The sequence below is a fragment of the Pseudogymnoascus destructans genome (genome assembly GCF_001641265.1).
Source record: "Pseudogymnoascus destructans isolate 20631-21 unplaced genomic scaffold scaffold_14, whole genome shotgun sequence".
NCBI classification, from domain to species: domain Eukaryota; kingdom Fungi; phylum Ascomycota; class Leotiomycetes; order Thelebolales; family Thelebolaceae; genus Pseudogymnoascus; species Pseudogymnoascus destructans.
Genome location: NW_020167533.1, coordinates 708,409 through 728,689, shown reverse-complemented (window position 1 = coordinate 728,689; position 20,281 = coordinate 708,409). Strand labels below are relative to the sequence as shown.

Genomic DNA, 20,281 nt, shown 5'->3' with positions numbered 1-20,281 from the left:
CAGCTAACATCTACAACTTTGATGAAGTTGGGTTCCAAGTGGGAATGAGCACCGGTGAACATGTGTTAGTGCTAACAGCAGTAAAGGAGGTACGTTATATGTACTCATCTTACATTATATTATTCTAATTTGTATAGCTTTATATACAAGCTCCAGAGAATCGTCAAAGTCTCACAGTAATAGAGACAATTTCAGCTGCTGGCATTGTACTTCCACCGTTCCTAATAATTCAAGGAAAGCTTAATATGGAAAGTTGGTACCATGATAATCTACACGGTGATGAGAGAGTTGCAGTATCAGATTCAGGATATACAAACTCTGAGCTCGCAATGGAATATCTACAGCATTTTATTCAACATTCTGCACCCTCTACAAAGACGAAGTTGCTTATAATGGACTCTCACATTTCTCATGAAGTTCCAGAATTTATAATACTTGCACATCAAAACAACATACATTTACATGTATTCCCTTCTCACCTTACACATATACTACAACCTCTTGACGTTACAGTATTTGCACTGTATAAGCATTGGCACCGCCGTGCTATTCAACAAGCAATTCGGAATTTTGATGTTGACTACAATGTTATTTCATTCTTCTGAGACTTACCTACAATCCGAACACAAACGTTTACAAAGGGAAACTGTATGAAAGCGTTTAGAGACTCTGGTATTTGGCCACCAAACTACGAGAAGATAGAAAATAAAGTGGCAATATACGCAAAACCAGCACTTTTAGAAACACCAAGGCAAGCAATCCAAGCAAGTCAAGATCTTTCAAATTGGAGTCAAAGATTTGAAGAGATTATTAGTTCACCATCACGGCAAAAGTGGACATCTTCTTATACAGAGATTCAAGTACAATTAACAGAAAGTACTTTGGTTACCTCAGAGCTTATGCAAATTACTACTATTATGTCTGAGCAAAGACAACGGAAAGTTAGAAGCAGAAAATCTATTCAAAAGGGTGGAGCTGTTACAGTTGAAGAAGCACGGAAGAAGATTCATATGAAGATAGTAAAGGAGCAAGAGAGAGAAGAAGCAAGAGAGAGAAGAGAGAGAAAGCGCATGGTTAACCTTGAGTATAAGCTGCAGCTCCATGCTGGCATTGATGCACGGAGAGCGGAACGGGTACGGAAAAGGGAATTACTTGAATTCCAAAGGAGTAACCCAGACACCGAGCTACCAAGGGAGTTACTCGAAGTAATCATAGACCCTGATATTGAGCGTAGGAGACAGAAGGAAGAGGGGAAGAAGGAGGAGCAGTTGCACCAGCAATTGGCCGCTGAAGAAAGTGGTTTTGTTGACTTTGCAGACCTTGACTATGACATGATCCACAGTGCAAGTGACAGTGTAAGTGATAATGAATCACTGCCTGACAATATAGATCCTAACCTATTTAATTAATCAATTATATCTACGTTCATTGCTGTTTGTTGTCCAGATAGTCGCGTTGTCCTGATGTCGCATTGGACGCGTTCATGTTTGCCGAGAGAGCAAGGATCGCTTTCGCCAACCGCCTCCAGGCGGTGGTTTGGAAACCAACGATTATGCGAAAGGCGCCCAAAGGGATAAACTTGTTGTGCCTTAGGCATCTATGTTCGCTTCCACACAAATATCGTTGATCAGCGAGCCAGCTGAAGAAGCTCTTCTCCACTTTCCACAGAAGTTCACAACAAGCGCTACCTACTGCTGCCACGAATATCCTCATTTCAACCTTCTCCACAACCCTTGACCAACTCTCCACACTAGCAATATATATCACCATGGATCTGCCTCAGACATCTCTCAAGGAACCGTACGAGACTACAGTAAAAATACGATAAGTCGATATGCTTTTAGCCGATATTTACGTTATCTTGATATCTTTTTCTGTACGGAAGCTTTTTACATACAAAACACAATACATCCGATATCGTGAGATCCTCCTTGAATATCGACTTATGCTAATCTTTTGAATCTTATAGAATGCCTTCAAGAAAGCTCAATTCGATGACAATTGAACAGTGTCGTGCTCTTCGACAATGGACCGTCAACAAAACACCTCGACCTTCCCAAAAAGATTGTATCGCCTGGTTTTTTGAGAAGTACAACATTTAAATTAGTCAATCTACAGAACGATATGAATATACGTTGATAGGAGTGGCAAGAACGAATCGATTCAAAAGGAGGTTTTACAACTGCGGAGATCTTACAAGAGAAGGCAAAGCGAATTTGGTCACAACTACCACAATATCAAGGGAAGCCTTCGCCAGAGTTTAGCATTGCTTGGATACAGAAATTTCGACTACGTCACAACATCCGGAATAGAAAGAGGCAAGGAGAAGGGGCATCAGTCAGTGAGACAGCAGAGGACGAGATGAGGGCTATTCAGACAGTGGCTGGGGAGTATTTAGAGGACAACATTTATAACATGGATGAGATGGGTTTATACTGGAAGATGATGCCATCTCGTGGGCTTTCTACAATGGAGGCTCGAGTAGGAAGGAAGATGGACAAGGCAAAAACGCCTTGAGCTTTACGAAACATCGACATCATAGCAAGGGGTTTGGAGGTGGAATAAGAAGGCTTGGATGAATCAGTTTATTATGGCAGAATGGTTAAGGGCTTTTTATGCTCATATTGGTACAACACGGGAGGTTCTTCTCACCATGGACAACTTTTCAGCACATATAAAGGCCCTCGAATTGATACCACCCCCTGCGAATATCCGAGTTATCTGGCTTCCTCCAAATGCAACAAGTCGATATCAAGCCCTAGATCAAGGTATCATTGCCTCTGTCAAAGCCCATTACCGTCGACAATGGCTCCTTTATATCCTTGATGCTTTTGAAAGGAATGAAGATCCTGTCCAAACGATGTATATACGACTTGCTATTCGATGGCTTCTTCGATCCTGGAATCATGACCTTATAAACTCGACAATCTATAACTGTTTTCGAAAGAGTATGATTGTTCAAAAGCCAGTTCAACTACCCTCACAACCTCTTCCTGATATTACCAATCTCTATCAACAAGTAAAACAAGCTGGGAATGTACATGACACTATGGATCTTTCGAGCTTTTTAAATCCAGTCGATGAGGATATACAAGAGTTAAAGGGGTGGGAGGAGTTTCAGGGGGGGGATGCTATTCTTGAGGATATCATGTCACAATACGTCCCAGATACCACTCAAGATGATGAGGAAGAGGATGAGCCTTCTTCACAGGTGCCAACTACACAAGCTGCGATTAACGCCATTCAAGTTCTGATTGAGTTTACGGAATCTGGGAATAGTGACACCTCAGAAGCACCAACGTTCTTATGTTCTTTTAAATGTTTTGAGAGACAGTTGAGGCTCCTTGAAGCCAATTCACAAAGGCAGGGGACATTAGACTCATGGTTTATGTAAATAGCTTCAATTTTTAATTTAATCACGTGTAATACATTTACTCGATATATGCATTAAGTCGATATATTTTTGTGGATCCGAGGCATCGACTTATCGTATTTTTACTGTATTTATGGTCCACCGCAATCATCCGATCCTCTCAACCCATATGACACGGCTGTGGATGAGCTCAGTCTCTATGGCCAGTGCTCGAACCCAGTATACTGCGACAAAACAATATAAAGAGGGGTGATAACTGCCCCAAGTGTGGTCACAAGCGGGAAAAATGGTTAGTCGGCGGTCCACTTCTGCCTTGTCAAATTTCAACTAACATCTACTTTGGACCTGCTACGTAGAATGCTCAATCGAATGGAAACTTATCAAGCTACGAGTCGTAAGCGCTGGATCTAGAGATTGAGACATGATTTTATCGTCTGGAGGATAGTAGTAGTAACTGGCATCGCAAGCAGTTCCCCTAATGATAACCAGTACTCGAGTTTCTCTTTGGCCTTCTTCCGCGGACCATCCTCCTTCTTTGACAGCCGTTCGACCTTCTCTCTGCTCTGCTGCCTATGCTTACACGTTATTAGCAGAGACCCCATGTAGTTGAAGAAATGCCACTCAATTTCTCGTGTTGCTAAACCCCCAATCATCTGTGCCTTTGCTTGCAAATCCGCTGGAAAATCCGTGAAGCCATCGTTACTCTCGGCTGATGGATTGTCTTCGATGGGTGATGCCATGGAAGATGTTTGCTGCGAGCTGCAAGATGCTGTTGGCGAGGTGCCGGAAGACGCTACAAAATGAAAGTCTTGGCCGATTTCTTCTATGTCAGATTGCTGGCCATGCGTCTGATCACTCTGGTCAGGTGCAGACTGGAGTTCGGAAGTCCCTGAAAGTTGAGGGCTTCTGCTCCCAAGGTATACCTCCGTTCCGTCCAAAGCCTCGACGTGCAAACGTTTTGGGTCTCTGCTCCCTTCATAGTTTTGCTTGCGTTTGGGGGATTTATTTGACTGCTGTGACCTGGATGGCTTCGCGGTCTGCCTTGACAGCTCGTTTAGACCACCATCACCTTCACTTGTTGAAAGCCAGCCATCGAGGTCCCCAGAAGGCTGAGAATCGCCACTTGAGTCATCTGCGCTCTCGACATATGCTTGGTATGGTGGGACTACATGACCGATTCCTTGCTGTGTGGCTGATAAGCCTTGACCGTGAGGATTGACAAAAAGGCCCCCGTCCTGATTGTGAACGGCTCGTGAACTTTGATCGTGCAGATCAGCGTCTCCACCAGTTTTATTTTCGAATTTTTTGTCGACAGACTGAGAGGGTATTAAGGTACGAGCCAGCTCGCTAGGTGAGTCAATACTGGAGGGCGTTTGAGGCGGGAGTTGGAAGGGGCTTTGGGCTTCTAATCACTATCAAAACCATATCAAGATCATTGGATGGTTCTCCAAGTACCGATGTAGCCAGTGAAGTACAAGAGGAAGTCTGAGAATAAACGGAGGGCGCACCTAAAGTGAACATTAGAAGTGTTAAAAAAGAAGCAGACAAGTGGAAGAAATAGCCTAGACCTTGTCCGGATGTACGGTGCTCGAAACATTTGGTGAATCCGCGCCTTGATTAGCAGGTAGCATCTCGTTACAGTAATTATGAGTTAGTGTGTTTCTCTGGCCAGCAACAGTGTTGTAGATCATGAAATAGTCCACATTGAACACAGCTTTGCAAGTATAATGGTCCAAACATCCAAAGATGCGAAAGGTGGGATATTTCACTTGGGGCTCTTACGCTGGTGGGCTATCCATGAATGACACCCCTGCACCCCACTTCAAACAGACTCGGTACGTACTGAATGCTTTGTCCTTCTTTCAAATTCGATGGTCCAAACATGGTCCAAACACCAGAACTGATGAGTATACAGTAAAGCACCGTTATAACGATTCTCGATTAAGCGATAACTTCATGCTATGGTGTTCCCATCCAGACCTTGAAATGACGAAACGATTTGCAATAACTATTGAGCAACGCCGGGCTCTACGCAAGTGGGCACATCAACAACACCCGAAGCCTTCTCAAAAGCAATGTATCGAATGGTTCTCTCAGAACTACGGCCATAAACTCAGTCAGTTGACAGTTTCCGAGTCTTTAAGCTCACATTTCGAAGACCTAGACAAAGCTATACAACCTACAGGATCACAACTACAAGTTGGACAGTGGCCAGAAGTGGAGCGACTCCTTATTATATGGCAGCAACGAATTCAATTGCGTGGAGGTTTTACAAGCGGTGATATACTACAAGAAAAGGCTCGAGAGATTTGGCAACAACTACTGAACGATGATAATCTACAATGCCCAGACTTCTCAACTGGCTGGCTCCATCGATTTAAAGCACGATATCATATCAAGGTTCATACAAAACACAGCGAAGGAGGCTCTTGTCCAGAAACAGCAGAGGAGGAAATGAAGGCTCTATGAACTATCGCTGGTGAATTTCAAGAGGAGGACATTTATAATATGGACAAGAAGGCCTATACTGGAAGATGATGCCATCTCGAGGGCTTGCAACACAAACGCTTCCAGGATTAAAGAAGGAGAAAACTCGAATTAGCCTTGTCTTTTGTGTTAATGCTTCTGGAACTGATCGCCTACCTGTGTGGATGATTGGACGATATAAACAGCCGCGCGCACTTCGAAATATTGATATACCATCAATGGAAGGGCAATGGCGTGTGAGCCAGAAGGCTTGGATGAATACAACAATTATGAGCGAATGGCTTCACGCTTTCTATCGACATATTGGAATGACTCGGCAAGTTCTTCTTACGATGGATAACTTCTCAGCTCATAACACCGCTCTTGAGCTTTGTCCTCCTCCAACGAACATACGTATTTGTTGGCTTCCTGCTAACAGTACTAGTCGATTCCAGCCCCTTGATCAAGGCATCATTCAATCATTCAAATGTCATTATCGACAGCAGTGGCTCTCTTTTATGCTTGATGCTTTTACTTCAGATCGAAAGCCACTCGAATTGATGAATCTACACTTTGCGGTCCAATGGATTCTACAGAGCTGGAATCATTATGTCACAAATACAACAATCTATAACTGTTTTCAGAAATCTACACTTGTTAGCATTCTGATTGCTCTTCCGATTCCAATTACTCCTCCAGGTATCAATGAACTCTATGAACAAGTTATACAAGCTGGCAATATTCATGACGTTATGGCAATTTCTAACTTTCTAAACCCAAGCGACGAAGAAGAGGATATACAAGATGGGACACTAAGTGAGGACGAGGCTCTACAAGAGGTTATTGATGAGCATCTAGGTCTTTAGCAAACTCAAGATGATGATGAAGAAGAGTTGCAATTAGAGCGCTCTTTACATTCTGTGAAGAGCGCTTGTCAAGCACTCCAGGTTCTGATTGAGTTTACTGAAGAACAAGAGGCTCTTCAATCAGACTATTTACGAGGCCTCGAGCATTTAGAATTCGCTCTTGAGGCATTAGATCAAGAGTCACGGGTGCAGAGTATGTTAGATAGTTGGATTACATAAATTTATCTTAACTTCTTTATAATACTAATATAGAATAGGTCTACATATACGACCCTGATTGGGAAGTCTCACCACCAAGAGAAATCACTGAGGATATGAAGAAGAAGATGGCAGATATCCTGTAGCATCCTTAACGGGCCCCACTTGCCGCTGTCACCACCACGACCAAGCGATCACCACCAACCCCTCATTTATTTCCCACTTACCAACCAACAACGGCTGTATTTTAGGTCTACGAGGAGTCATAAATGATTTGTTGTTCATACGATAGACATATCGGAATATCAACATTTACGATTTGTTCCTCGAACCCTTGCACACATACCAAGTCTCAAAAAATGGCTACGAAACAACATTCCATGGGGTTCTACTTAGTCAGAGCCAACCCCAGATCCTCTGCCCTTCCTTCCCACCGAAAGGCCGAGTATTTTAACACCGTCACCTTCGAAGGAGACCCTCGTGTCATCTATGGATAGCTATGGCTACTTCCAGCATCTCCCATATGAAATACGCCGTCAGATCCTTACCGAGGCGCTTGGCGGCCGTACTTTGCACGTGGACCTGACATATCTCAATCGGCCTATCCGTAAGAAAGGGAAATATATTATTGGGAAAGATGGGAGTTATACCTATGCGAAAAGCAAAACCTGGGGGTGGTACTCTTGCGTGTCTCATCAGACTGATAGTTTGTGGCCGGATGGTATCGCTCGGAGAAACTTTGGTGAGGAACGATGGATCACGAACCAGAGGAAACTTCCATGCGCTGGCGAATGCAAAGATGGGCGAAATCACAGGGAGTGTGGGCCTGAGGTGGATGACAAATGACCTCTGAGGCGCCGCATTAACGCTATGGGATGGCTTTTGGCATGTCAACAGGCATTTCATTGTTAAACCCTGCCGTATTTTCTATGCCAAAGAAATATAATAATGGTTTAAGTAGATATGCTGATGGCGTTGATATCCTGTTCTCAACAAACAATTTCCACATGGATAATTTCGAGCTGCTATTATACCTTCCACGCTTAATTCTGCCCCAGCGATTACAAAGAATCGAATCTCTAGAAGTTTCCTGGAGCTTTAGACCTACAGCAACAAGGGACAAACCATTTGACATTCTTTGGAATGACCCTACGATGAAAGACTCGGTACTACATGAGCTGTGTGTAATGGTGGGTGCACCAGATGTGAGAATCTAGCCACCCAAGGAAGGGATGATTTTACTAAGACAACACACTGTCTTATGAAACAGAGCCAAAGGGTTGTAGCTTAGACTATTCCACAACGCAGCAATCAGGTGTGTGATGTAGTGAAGTGGTTCAGACAAGTTGCAACAAATGTTGAGTCTGGGAACTCAGGGGTAAGTCAGAGGTTAACACCTCACTGACTTTTCAGAAACAAGGAGTAACAAGATGAATGCTTGGAAGCTTGGAAAAGACGTGGAAGTATGTGATAGTCGATTTACTGTATTGCCTGCTTGCCCTTTCTTAAGGAAAGGGCAATCCTATTTATGCCAAAGGAGTGTAGTTCTCTCATTTTCCATGACTTTCCATGACTAACCAGGCTTGGTAAATGTATTAGAAATCAAGTGCGACCCACAACTAGCTTGCTAATCATGTAGTGAACGTAAGAGAATCCCATAGAACCATCTCTTGGGTTCCTAGCCTATAGGAAGTGAAAAGGAGGTCCAAGGTCAGAGTACCTATAGATAAATTATGTCATAACTTAACCAATCTTGTGGGTAACTAAGGAGCGATGACGTGTAATGAATCATAGAGGGTTGTAGAAGCTTCTAGAGCTATCGTTCATGTTCCTAGGCCTCTAGTTGGTAGAGATATGCCATGTGGTAGTATTGGCCCACCCCCTTAAGGAGGAGATTTTCTTAATAACTTGTTCAATGAGTGTCCAAATGATATGCTGTGATGTATGTAGCATAAACAGATGTAGTAGAAGAGTTTGCAGCAATCGTTGAGTAGTATTGCTTCTGTTGTTGGTGTGATAAGCCAAGATATGTATGGTGACTTGTAGGTTTGAGGAGGAGATTTCTAAGTTTGCTCTTGAGTTTGATAGCAAACTGAGTGCAACGAATGTCAGTATGACACTGTGCCGGATGGTCCCAGAATTATTTCCTCACGTTCGGCAACTCGACATAAACATCCTCGGCGAATTAAGACTAAGGCCGGATACCCACAGCACAGTTATCGCCTTAGGCGGGATAGAAACTGTCTTTCTGGGCCCTATTGAAGACATGGTACCAGCTCTAGGACCTGGACGGGAAGTGTGTATCGCTATCCAGCAGATGGTTTTTCACACCTTGTTTATGAAGAAGCTGGAGTTATACGGCCAGGACCTCAAGCAGGATATTTATAACCCGTATAACATTCGCTTTTGGAAGGAGCTTGATCCTGATAATGGGTTGTTGGGGTACTGGATTTGTGATGGAGCTCCGGATCAATGTCTAGGGAACATTTACTCAATAATTACTGAACTGTGAATAAATAGGGTAACATACATGTATAGCGAATGTGCAAAACAAGAGAATGTGCAAAAATATCGCGACCGCCCTACCCCCCAACTAAACACAACAATACTACCACAACACATAAAAATGACGAGAGAGAGTTGACCTTAGCTATCCAAGCTATCCAAAGAGACCCTACATTACGTCTTTACACTATAGCTAAGACCTATTCTGTAGACCACCACAAACTAGCTCGCTAGCTACGCGGTATGCAGCCGCAACGTGATATTATAGCCAATTCAAGGAAATTGACTAATCTAGAGGAATTAGTCATTGTTAAACACACACTCGACCTAGTGTAATGGGTGCCGCACGTACAGTACATGTGGTATATAAAGCGTATTACGCGTATTCCGGGTGAGCCGGAATACTGTAGTCTTTTTGGCTCAGTGGGATGTAGCGCGAGCGTAACCGTACATCATTACACCTAGCTACTAAATACAGATGTCTGTTGTTAAAGATAAGGCAAATCGACTACTTATAACACGTGACACACTACATGTTAGGTCACATTAGGCTTCAAACTTTGTTAAGCATCATATAAAGCTCTAGACACGCTTCTAGCACAAATGCGACTACTAGAGGGCTAAGTGTGAGTACCTAGTGGTCATCTGTGGTTACTTTAAGCTTGTACGTAACACAATTGCAAAATATGGCATCTATGATGGAGATATCTACAACTTTGATAAGACTGGGTTTATGATAGGTGTTATCTTAACTACTATAGTTGTAACAAGCCTAGACAGGCGGCAAAAGCAACGAAGGTATAGCCTAGCAATTAGGTGTCACGGTTTACCAAGGAATAGGGCGCCAGTTGGGTATTATGAATTAAACTCAATCTAGAGAAGAAAGGAAAGAGAAGAGGAGCACTCGAGCAGTGGCTCGATCTATATACAGCTATGTTGTTGTGGAGTGAATTCTCTTTAGGCGAGAAGTTCTGAGAATTCACTCCACAACCTCACGGATTTGCATCCGTGCTGAGCCCTAGCGTTTATAGATCCTGTAGATTACAGAGACTGAACATTGAGTATAAGCAGTTCGACTTCAACCTTGATTCCTGGGGTCCACATAAGACCCGACAAATAATACGTTAAGCCCCCCCCCATTTTATAATATCTTACTAACTATCTACAAGGTTTATCTGCGACGAGATTCGCTGACTCCTTCCTCTCTTCTGCTTCGAGGAAGTCGAATGGCGGCATGGAGTTCGCCCCTCCCCTGAGACAGCCCTCTGCATTGTACTTGCAAGGCTTGCATATCGTGGCTGGTGGATTACTGCGTTGAGCTTTTCGGACGCTCCGAAAGCTGGCTGTCTACAGTCTTCAATGACCTCTGTACCGCCTGTTTGAAGACTGCCTTGCATGGCACCCCTTGCTGACTTATAGTCGGCTTCAGGGGTTTGCCACTGCTATTGAGGCACAGAGGAGGGAAAAGGATCTGGGGTTCGTGATGGCACCTTTCATGGTTTTGCCATCCGCAAGACTACGTACGGCAGCGTGCTGTATACTCTGGCCATGCTCGACAGCATGCCAGAAGTGGCAAGCTATTGTGGGACCAGACGGCATTGTCTGGTCTCTTATGGGTCCATGGATTGGACCCGTAAACGACTGGAGGATGTGGAAGGTCTCTGGAATAGAGAGACAACTCCGCACTGTTATGGAGGTCAGCATACACTTCTTTGTCATACTGACATTCGTTGCACTCAGTTTGCTATCAAACTCAAGAGCAAACTTAGAAATCTCCTCCTCAAACCTACAAGTCACTATACATATTTTGGCTTGTCACACCAACAACAAGAGCAATACTACTCAACGGATTGCTACAACCCTCTATGATTCATTACACGTCATTGTTCCTTAGTTACTGGGCCAATATGACCACATAGCATATCTCTACAACCCTCTATGATTCATTACATGACATCACTCCTTAGTTACTGGGCTAATACTACACATGACATATCTCTATCAACTAGAGGCCTAGGAACATGAAATATAGCTCCAAAAGCTTCTACAACCCTCTATGATTCATTACACGTCATCGCTCCTTAGTTACCCACAAGATTGGTTAAGTTATGACATAATTTGTCTATAGGGGTACTCTGACCTTGGACCTCCTTTCACTTCCTATAGGCTAGGAACCTAGGAGATGGTTCTATGGGATTCTCTTATGTCGACTACAGTTACCAAGCCTGGTTAGTCATGGAAAGTCTTGGAAAATGAGAGAACTACACTCCTTTAGCATAAATAGGATTGCCCTTTCCTTAAGAAAGGGCAAGCAGACAATACAGTAAATGGACTATCACATACTTCCACGTCTTTTCCAAGCTTCCAAGCATTGATCTTGTTACTCCTTGTTTCTGAAAAGTCAGTGAGGTGCTAACCTCTGACTTATCCCTGAGTTCTCAGACTCAACATTTGTTATAACTTGTCTAAACCACTCCACTATATCATACACCTGATTGCTGCGTTGTGGAATAGTCTAAGCTACAACCCTTTGGCTCTGTTTCCTAAGACAGTGTTGTTGTCTTAGTAAAATCCTCCCTTCCTTGGGTGGCTAGATTCTCACATCTGGTGCACCCACCATTACACGTTGGTGAACAGTGACATAAAACTCAACCTCTCTTATACCTCTTTTCCTGCTCTTCGAGCTGAACCCTCTTCTGAAAATCGAAATCGAAATCGAAATGCATTCTTTGGAAACCCCAGAACAGAAACCTTATCCTGAAGTCAATTCCAGGACGATCTTGAGGCAACCCCTCAAAGTTGGCTCTCGACAGTCAGCTCGACACACACACACCACCTTCGCAAGTCAGACCTTTTACAATGCTCCCTCAACAAGGATATAACTGTGAGGGAAGTGCGCTCCTCTCGTGTAAGGACACAGGGAATACGGCTCTCCGTAGGTGCATATGGGAGTGCGAGTCGGAGGTGATGCTGTATTCTATCCTATAGGTCTACTACGAAGGATACAAAAAAGATGAAAGGGAGCTTATAGCTTCCTACCCCTTATGTACCTAAATGGGGTCCGACTCGGCTAGGCCTTAGCGTACCGGTAGATCCACTCCCGTCTGCCGCCCGAATCGACCCCGACCCTAGAACATCTATGCTGCTATACTACTATGTCGCCTATTCCGCGTTGTCTTACGGGTCCGAGGGTACCCCGTGTAAGGAGGCATCCTTACANTGTCATACTGACATTCGTTGCACTCAGTTTGCTATCAAACTCAAGAGCAAACTTAGAAATCTCCTCCTCAAACCTACAAGTCACTATACATATTTTGGCTTGTCACACCAACAACAAGAGCAATACTACTCAACGATTGCTACAACCCTCTATGATTCATTACACGTCATTGCTCCTTAGTTACTGGGCCGATATGACCACATAGCATATCTCTACAACCCTCTATGATTCATTACATGACATCACTCCTTAGTTACTGGGCTAATACTACACATGACATATCTCTATCAACTAGAGGCCTAGGAACATGAACGATAGCTCCAAAAGCTTCTACAACCCTCTATGATTCATTACACGTCATCGCTCCTTAGTTACCCACAAGATTGGTTAAGTTATGACATAATTTGTCTATAGGGGTACTCTGACCTTGGACCTCCTTTCACTTCCTATAGGCTAGGAACCTAGGAGATGGTTCTATGGGATTCTCTTACGTCGACTACAGTTACCAAGCCTGGTTAGTCATGGAAAGTATTGAAAAATGAGAGAACTACACTCCTTTAGCATAAATAGGATTGCCCTTTCCTTAAGAAAGGGCAAAGCAGACAATACAGTAAATGGACGATCACATACTTCCACGTCTTTTCCAAGCTTCCAAGCATTGATCTTGTTACTCCTTGTTTCTGAAAAGTCAGTGAGGTGCTAACCTCTGACTTATCCCTGAGTTCTCAGACTCAACATTTGTTATAACTTGTCTAAACCACTCCACTATATCATACACCTGATTGCTGCGTTGTGGAATAGTCTAAGCTACAACCCTTTGGCTCTGTTTTCTAAGACAGTGTGTTGTCTTAGTAAAATCCTCCCTTCCTTGGGTGGCTAGATTCTCACATCTGGTGCACCCACCATTACACGTTGGTGAACAGTGACATAAAACTCAACCTCTCTTATACTCTTTTCCTGCTCTTCGAGCTGAACCTCTTCTGAAATCGAAATCGAAATCGAAATGCATTCTTTGGAAACCCAGAACAGAAACCTTATCCTGAAGTCAATTCCAGGACGATCTTGAGGCAACCCCTCAAAGTTGGCTCTCGACAGTCAGCTCGACACACACACACCACCTTCGCAAGTCAGACCTTTTACAATGCTCCCTCAACAAGGATATAACTGTGAGGGAAGTGCGCTCCCTCTCGTGTAAGGACACAGGGAATACGGCTCTCCGTAGGTGCATATGGGAGTGCGAGTCGGAGGTGATGCTGTATTCTATCCTATAGGTCTACTACGAAGGATACAAAAAAGATGAAAGGGGAGCTTATAGCTTCCTACCCCTTATGTACCTAAATGGGGTCCGACTCGGCTAGGCCTTAGCGTACCGGTAGATCCACTCCCGTCTGCCGCCCGAATCGACCCCGACCCTAGAACATCTATGCTGCTATACTACTATGTCGCCTATTCCGCGTTGTCTTACGGGTCCGAGGGTACCCCGTGTAAGGAGGCATCCTTACATTACCCCCCCCTTGAGAGAGTGCTTTGTCCTCAAAGCGCGTGGCTCCGTGTGCCGACCGAATGGTAGCCGAGTGTCGGTATGGTCTAGGTAGTCTTTGTTCGAAGATCGTGGTGCTGAATGCGTCCGTGGGATGGATCGCGGAGCGTGCTTTGTTCCTAATAAAAGCGGATTGTTGAGGTCCGAGTTGGCACCGTATAGTATCCAGTTGTGGTGTTGCGCGTCGCGAGTTTCTTAGTTACTGTGCGCGCGCTACTACTCCTCAGAAATTCATTGTTCTAAGCGGTTGTTATGGAGCAACCGATTCCACCAGGATTCGAAGGCTTCTTTTTACAACAACACCGCCTACGAACCCACCTCCCGAATCCAGTAAGTAGCCCCTCTTGTTCGTATACTGTATACTAATCTGATTGTTTCATAGGAAACAAAACAAACCAGACGACCGAGTAGGTGATGATTGCGCGCCGACGCGTAGGTGATAACTTCTGGGCTTGGGGCTGACGGTTTTGTAGGAAACCTTTTCGCGAAGATGCCCGTCCTGCTGCCCCCCGGGGCCCTCCCGGCTGCGTACCGCGTCCTCTGTATGAGATGCGTGCGCCGTATTGGGACACCCGACGATGCTCCCATGGAGCACGAGTGCGTTTGGAGCGAGAAAAGCTCCAAGTGCGCCTACTGCGTGAAGCAGAAGGCACCATGTGTGCCGGTGAGTTCTCGGGTGCTGTTCGGTCTGGTGGTTGGTTTCCTGTGCTGACTTTCTGGGGGATAGATTCTCTGGTTCCTCGAGGAGGAATATGCCGCCATCGTCGCCGCCGAAGCGGCCACCCCTCCCGTCCCGGCCACCACCCTCAAGACCTACAAGGAGGTCGCGCGCGTGGCCGACCTCTCCAGCGCCGCCATGCCGGCCCTGCGCTCCCCCTTTGAGGGGGCGCAGTACATTCAGGGGCTGGCCACCCTCGCTGCCATCAAGGTAAGTTTTCCCCTTTCTGTTGTTCTTGTTCTGGGTCTGACTCCTAGGTAGGACCTCGCCGCCGCGGTGGAGGGGTTGAAGGAGGATACGGGGAAGCTCCTCGCGGGGCAGGCCCGCGCCGTCTCCTTGCTGGGGACGGTGGATAAAACCACCGACAAGGTGGGGAAGGAGGTGAGCTTCGTGGCGACTGCGGTTGCGAAGGTGGAGAAGGCGGTGGGGAAGTTGGCCGGGGCTGTTGCGGTGGCTCCCCGCAATGGCGGGAAGAGGAAGAGGGGGGAGGAGGAGGAGGGGAATGGGGAGAACCCGATTGGGTGAACGGGCCCTGTGCCGGAGGGAACTCGGGCGTGGTCTTTCGCGTGGGGTCACTTCGACCCTTCGTCTCTCATGGTGGTAGCCGCTTGTTGCGACGCCGGTGAGACGTTTGGGAAGGGTGGCTTCCGCAAGGGCTACGGCTCTGAGGGTGCCCTGGCTTAGAGGGTGTTTAGTTTAGTGTCGTAGGTAGCAACGACGCTGTTTTCCTCTGCTTTGCCGTGCCTCTCGTGATCGTAGCTTGGTTTGCCTGTCTCCCATTCCGTGATCCAGCCGGGTAGGTCCTGCGGTGGTCCTGGCAGGTTTGGGTACTCCGCGTGGAACTCCCGGATTTTGTAGGGGGAGTTCTTAAAGTTTGAGGTGGGGTACCATTCCGGGTCCGGATCGTATCCGACCCAGGATACCTGGTATTGAAGTTGTTTTCGCCGGATCCTTACGGCGAGGATCTTTTCGACCTCCCACTCCTCTAGGCCGTCTACGACTTCGCTGCTTGGCTCAGGCGCTGCTTGACCGGGCAGCGGGTTATTCGGAGCCTTGATGAGTACGTCTGGAGAGAAGACATCGTGTATTTGGGAACCCTTCGGTAGGTCTAGTCGGAAGGCGTGTCCGATTTGTTCCAGTACCGTATAGGGTCCGACCCATTGTTGCCCCAGCTTACGGCTAGGGCGGTGATTTTTCAGATTCTTGGTCGATAGGTAAACCTTGTCTCCTACGTCCCAGTCAATGGCTCGTCGGCGTCGATTCGCGTATTTAGACATATCCTCTTGTGCTTTGGCCATGTTCTCCTTTGCGTAAATCCATGCGGAGTGCATGCGGTTTGCTACTGCTTTGGCTTCCTTCTGGTTCATGACTTCCCTAGGGGTCGTGGCTTTCGGGGTTTCCCAGTCCCAACTGGTGCGCGGATCAGTTCCGTACTTGAGTCGGTAGGGGGTCATTCTGATCGAGGCATGGGGAAGGGTCATTTGCACCCGATCCATGATGGGAATGAGCTCGCTCCAGTTATCCTGGTAATGTGATACGAAGGGCCTCAGTCTCTGATCGATATACCGATTCATGATTTCTGTCTGCCCGTCGGTCTGCTTGTGATAGGCTGTCGACAGCTTGATCTTGACGCCGATGATCCGGCAGAACTCGTGCCAGAAGGATGACACGAATTGGGGTCCGCGGTCACTGACGATCGATACCGGGGTGTGCCCGAATCGATATATCCATTCGATGAACAGCTGCGCCATTTGTCGTGCATCTGTAGTCTTATAACACGGTATGGTCACCGAACTCTTCCCGAGGCGGTCCATAAACACTAGGATGCTGTCGTACCCGTGCTTGTCCCTTGGGAACTCCTTGAAGTCCATCGTAAGGTGTTGCATAGGGTAGTCGGGTACCGGTAGGGGGTGTAGAAAGCCCTGTTGCTTTGTGACATTGGTGTGCGAAAGGCGGCATGTCGCGCAGTTACGCACATACCGTATGCAGTCCGCTTCCATACCGACCCAGCGATACTTCTGGGCAAGCAACTGGTAGGTCTTCCGGCCGCTGGGGTGCGCCGTCGACACCTGGTCATGCGCCTCTCGGATGAGTTTCGTACACAGCTCGGTGTGGCGGTTCACACATAGGCGGTCTTTGTACAGGAGGAGTTGGTCGGCTAGGGCGTACCCATCCGGTAAGGGTTGTTTCGCGCGTGTCTCGGCGAACGACTTCCGGTTGTCTACGCATAGTGCCTCGATCAGATCGAAGGGCATCTGCGCCTTTGGGGGGTCAATGGCATTGATCGATGCTACATAACTGTCGGCCAACTCGGCACTGATACGGGGGTGTAGGCGGGCAGGGCCAAGCAACACCCTCGCACGACTATCCAACTTGACTTTCTGTTGCATTACGAGGTCTTGGTCTCTTCGGCTCAGAATATCAGCCTTCAGGTTATTCTTACCTGCCGTATACGTAATGTGGAAGTTGAAGTCGGATAGTAGTTCCATCCATCGCACCTGCTTCGCGGTGAGAACCTTCGTCGTCATGAAGTATTCGAGCGAGCGGTGGTCCGTATACACCTCGACTCGCTGCGTAACAGAGGCCAACTCAGGTCTCCATTTCGCGAACGCTTTCACGATGGCGAAGAGTTCCTTGTCATGGATTTCCCAGTTGATCTCATGGCCGGTAAGGACGTGGCTGTAGAAGCTCACTGGGTACCAGAGCTGGTCCGGGTGCTCTTGTGATAGCACGCCGGCGACGACTCCGTCTGAAGAGTCGGTCTCTAGCTTCGTAGGCAATTCGGGGTTGAAGTGGTGTAGTGCCTGCACCGCTAGTAGCTGCCGCCGTAATTCTTCAAAGGCGTTCTCACATTCCTCAGTCCATAGGAACGGCTCCGAGGGGCTCGTGATAGTAGTCAGGGGCTTCGCGATCTTCCCGAAATTGCGTATGAACTGGCGGTAGAACCCACAGAAGCCTAGATAGGATTTCACACCGGTAACGGTGGTCGGTCGAATCCAGTTTCGAAGGGGTTCGATCTTGTCGGGGTCCGCCTCGACACCGGAAGTGGTCAGTATGTAACCCAGGTACTTAGTTCGGGTAACATTGAACTCGCACTTCTTGAGGTCGGCTTGTAGCCCTGCCTCACGAAGGCGCTGTAGGACTTTGTGTACGTGCTCTATATGTTCCGTAGGGTCCTCGGAGTATATGAGAATGTCGTCGAGGTAAGCCGTACAGAAGTCGTCCAAGTATTGCATGAGGACGTCGTTCATGTAGCGCTGGTACGTTGCGGGGCCGTTGGTCAGTCCGAACGGCAGCACCTTGCACTTATAAGATCCATATCGAGTCCGAAAGGTAGTATACTCTTCGGAGTCAGGGTGCATTCGTATGCGATGGAAGGCTTGTCGGATATCTAGTTTCGTGAAAATCTTGGCTTTCGACACCCGTCCAAGTAGTTCGTCGATGCGCGGTATAGGGTACGGATCGTTGCGGGTGAGTCCGTTCAGCTTGCGGTAATCAATGCAGAACCTCAGTTTGCCGTCCGCTTTCTTAACGAAGAGTATAGGGGACGCAAAGGGGCTATTGCTATTGACGATGAAGCCTTTCTCCAGGTTCTCCAGCAGGTATTGCTTGGTAGCCTTAAGCTCTTTGGTGCCTTGCCGGTAGAGCGGGGAGAAAGCGTTTGGTAATGGCGCCTCTAGCTGTATCTTATGATCGTATACCCGGTGTGGTGGTAATTTATCAGATTCCGATTTTGAGAAGACGTCGGTGTACTTTCGGTGCACAGGCGGGAGTTTCTCCTGGATGAGTGATATCGTCTCGTCATCCTCTTCAGATTCTTTTTCCCGAATGATCTGATCGATCTCGTAAAGGCTGGTCTGGAAGAACTCGGCATCGCTTCGCATCATCTCGTGGTGGAAGGCGTTTGCACCGATCTCGCAGATGTGCACCGGCGTGAAGCTTGGTACAGGCTTCGCCGGTGGCAAGAAAGGTACCCCTGGGATCTGAGGTGTACTCGGGGCAGTGTCGGTGGTCATTCCGGAGTCCGAAATTATCACTTTCATTTCCATCGAGCGTCCGCCTGCGCGGCGTCTGTCTTCGTGGTGGATTGCGGCATCCCTACGATTCGCATCCGACTGGTGAGAAGGATGTCGAATGGACGTTTCGCGCGAGTGGTAGGGCAAGGTGATCTCCTTGCTCCAGCTAGGAGTAGGCGGGTACTCCTTTGGCCATACTAGCCGGCTCTTTGCAGAGTCGAGTAGTATTCGGAAGCGGCTGAAAAGCTTCCTCCCAATTATCACATCTTGCGCTCCGAGGTCCAGGAGCACAAAGGGGCAGTTATATATTCGGCGTCCTTCGACTGTTAAGTGCAACCGAATATACTCCGATACGTGACTTTGGATTTTTCGCTGAAAACCACGTATGGGTACAGAGTAGGGCAGTTTCCGTATGGGGCTCTGAAGCGCCTTCGACAGTCGTAGCGCGAAGGGCTTGTTGATGACGAGGTATCCGTTTGCTCCTGTGTCTGCGAGAGCCTTCGTTTGCACACCGAGTCCGTTCAGACTCAGCGTCGTGTCGACTAAGAACTGGGTTCCGCCCAAGAGTTCTTGTAGGTCGAGATCTCGCAGATCACATTTGCGTAGACCTAGGAAGGAGCCTTTCCCTAGGCCTCGTCGTTTTCTACAGGGACGCATCCGATTGGAGTTCGACTGCCTCCTCCCACTGCTCTTCGGGTTCAGGGGCTTCGCGGTCAATCTCTTTGACTGTGGGGTTGAGCGGGCACCTGTCCTGGAAATGACCGGGCTTCCCGCATTTGAAACAGTTTCCAGACGCAGCCGGCACGGCGGTCCGCACGCGACCTGTTATGTCCGGCTTGGGGGCGGTGGGTATGAAAGGAGTCCTCTGGAAGGAACCCAACGGACTTCTTGTCGTCTTCGGTGGTTGGGTCTTGGCGGCCTCCACAGGCGGGAACCTGGATGAGCCGAGGCGGGCCCGTCCTGGGAAGCTCGACTCGCCGCTCTTGGACTGGGAGCTCAACTCGCCGTTCCTGCGTCGCTCTTGGTCGAAGGCGGTTAAGGCTCGGACCATGGTGAGGTAATCGCCTTTCCATTGGTCCTTCACGACCGCCACGCAGCTGCGGAATTGCGGTGTGAGCTTGTTCCACATATACCGAAACCACTCCGATTGTGATACTTGTCCCGTAATCGCCGCACTTTGGAAGCGGGCTTTGAACTCGGGGAAGGTTTCGTGTAAGTGACCCTTTTCGCCCATCTGCATATCGTCGAATTCGTTCCGGGCCTGTTCGGTCTCATTACCCGTAAGGTAATATGATCCTAATAGGTCCATCATTTCGTCTGCGCTCTGGAAGCCATGCGTATCCGATAGGTATTGGGGTTCCAGATATTTCTTTGCCAGG

At 47.4% G+C, this 20,281-nt stretch overlaps 3 protein-coding genes across 3 annotated transcripts; 2 read left to right on the top strand and 1 right to left on the bottom strand.

The window, feature by feature from the left end:
- Positions 1–3,780: 3,780 nt before the first annotated feature.
- VC83_05691 (uncharacterized protein) lies at positions 3,781–5,257 on the bottom strand (the record flags this gene model as incomplete). Its single annotated transcript, XM_024469307.1, has 3 exons — positions 3,781–4,778; positions 4,829–4,881; positions 5,217–5,257. The coding sequence occupies 3 exons, from the start codon at positions 5,255–5,257 to the stop codon at positions 3,781–3,783; spliced, it is 1,092 nt and encodes a 363-aa protein (XP_024322973.1).
- Positions 5,258–9,016: 3,759 nt separating this feature from the next.
- Positions 9,017–9,415, top strand: VC83_05690 (uncharacterized protein; the record flags this gene model as incomplete). Its single annotated transcript, XM_024469306.1, has 1 exon — positions 9,017–9,415. The coding sequence occupies one exon, from the start codon at positions 9,017–9,019 to the stop codon at positions 9,413–9,415; it is 399 nt and encodes a 132-aa protein (XP_024322974.1).
- Positions 9,416–14,420: 5,005 nt separating this feature from the next.
- Positions 14,421–15,411, top strand: VC83_05689 (uncharacterized protein; the record flags this gene model as incomplete). The annotated part of the gene is made up of 5 exons (XM_024469305.1): positions 14,421–14,498; positions 14,551–14,575; positions 14,642–14,832; positions 14,896–15,096; positions 15,148–15,411. 5 exons carry the CDS (start codon positions 14,421–14,423, stop codon positions 15,409–15,411), a joined length of 759 nt encoding a protein of 252 aa, XP_024323091.1.
- Positions 15,412–20,281: the final 4,870 nt, after the last annotated feature.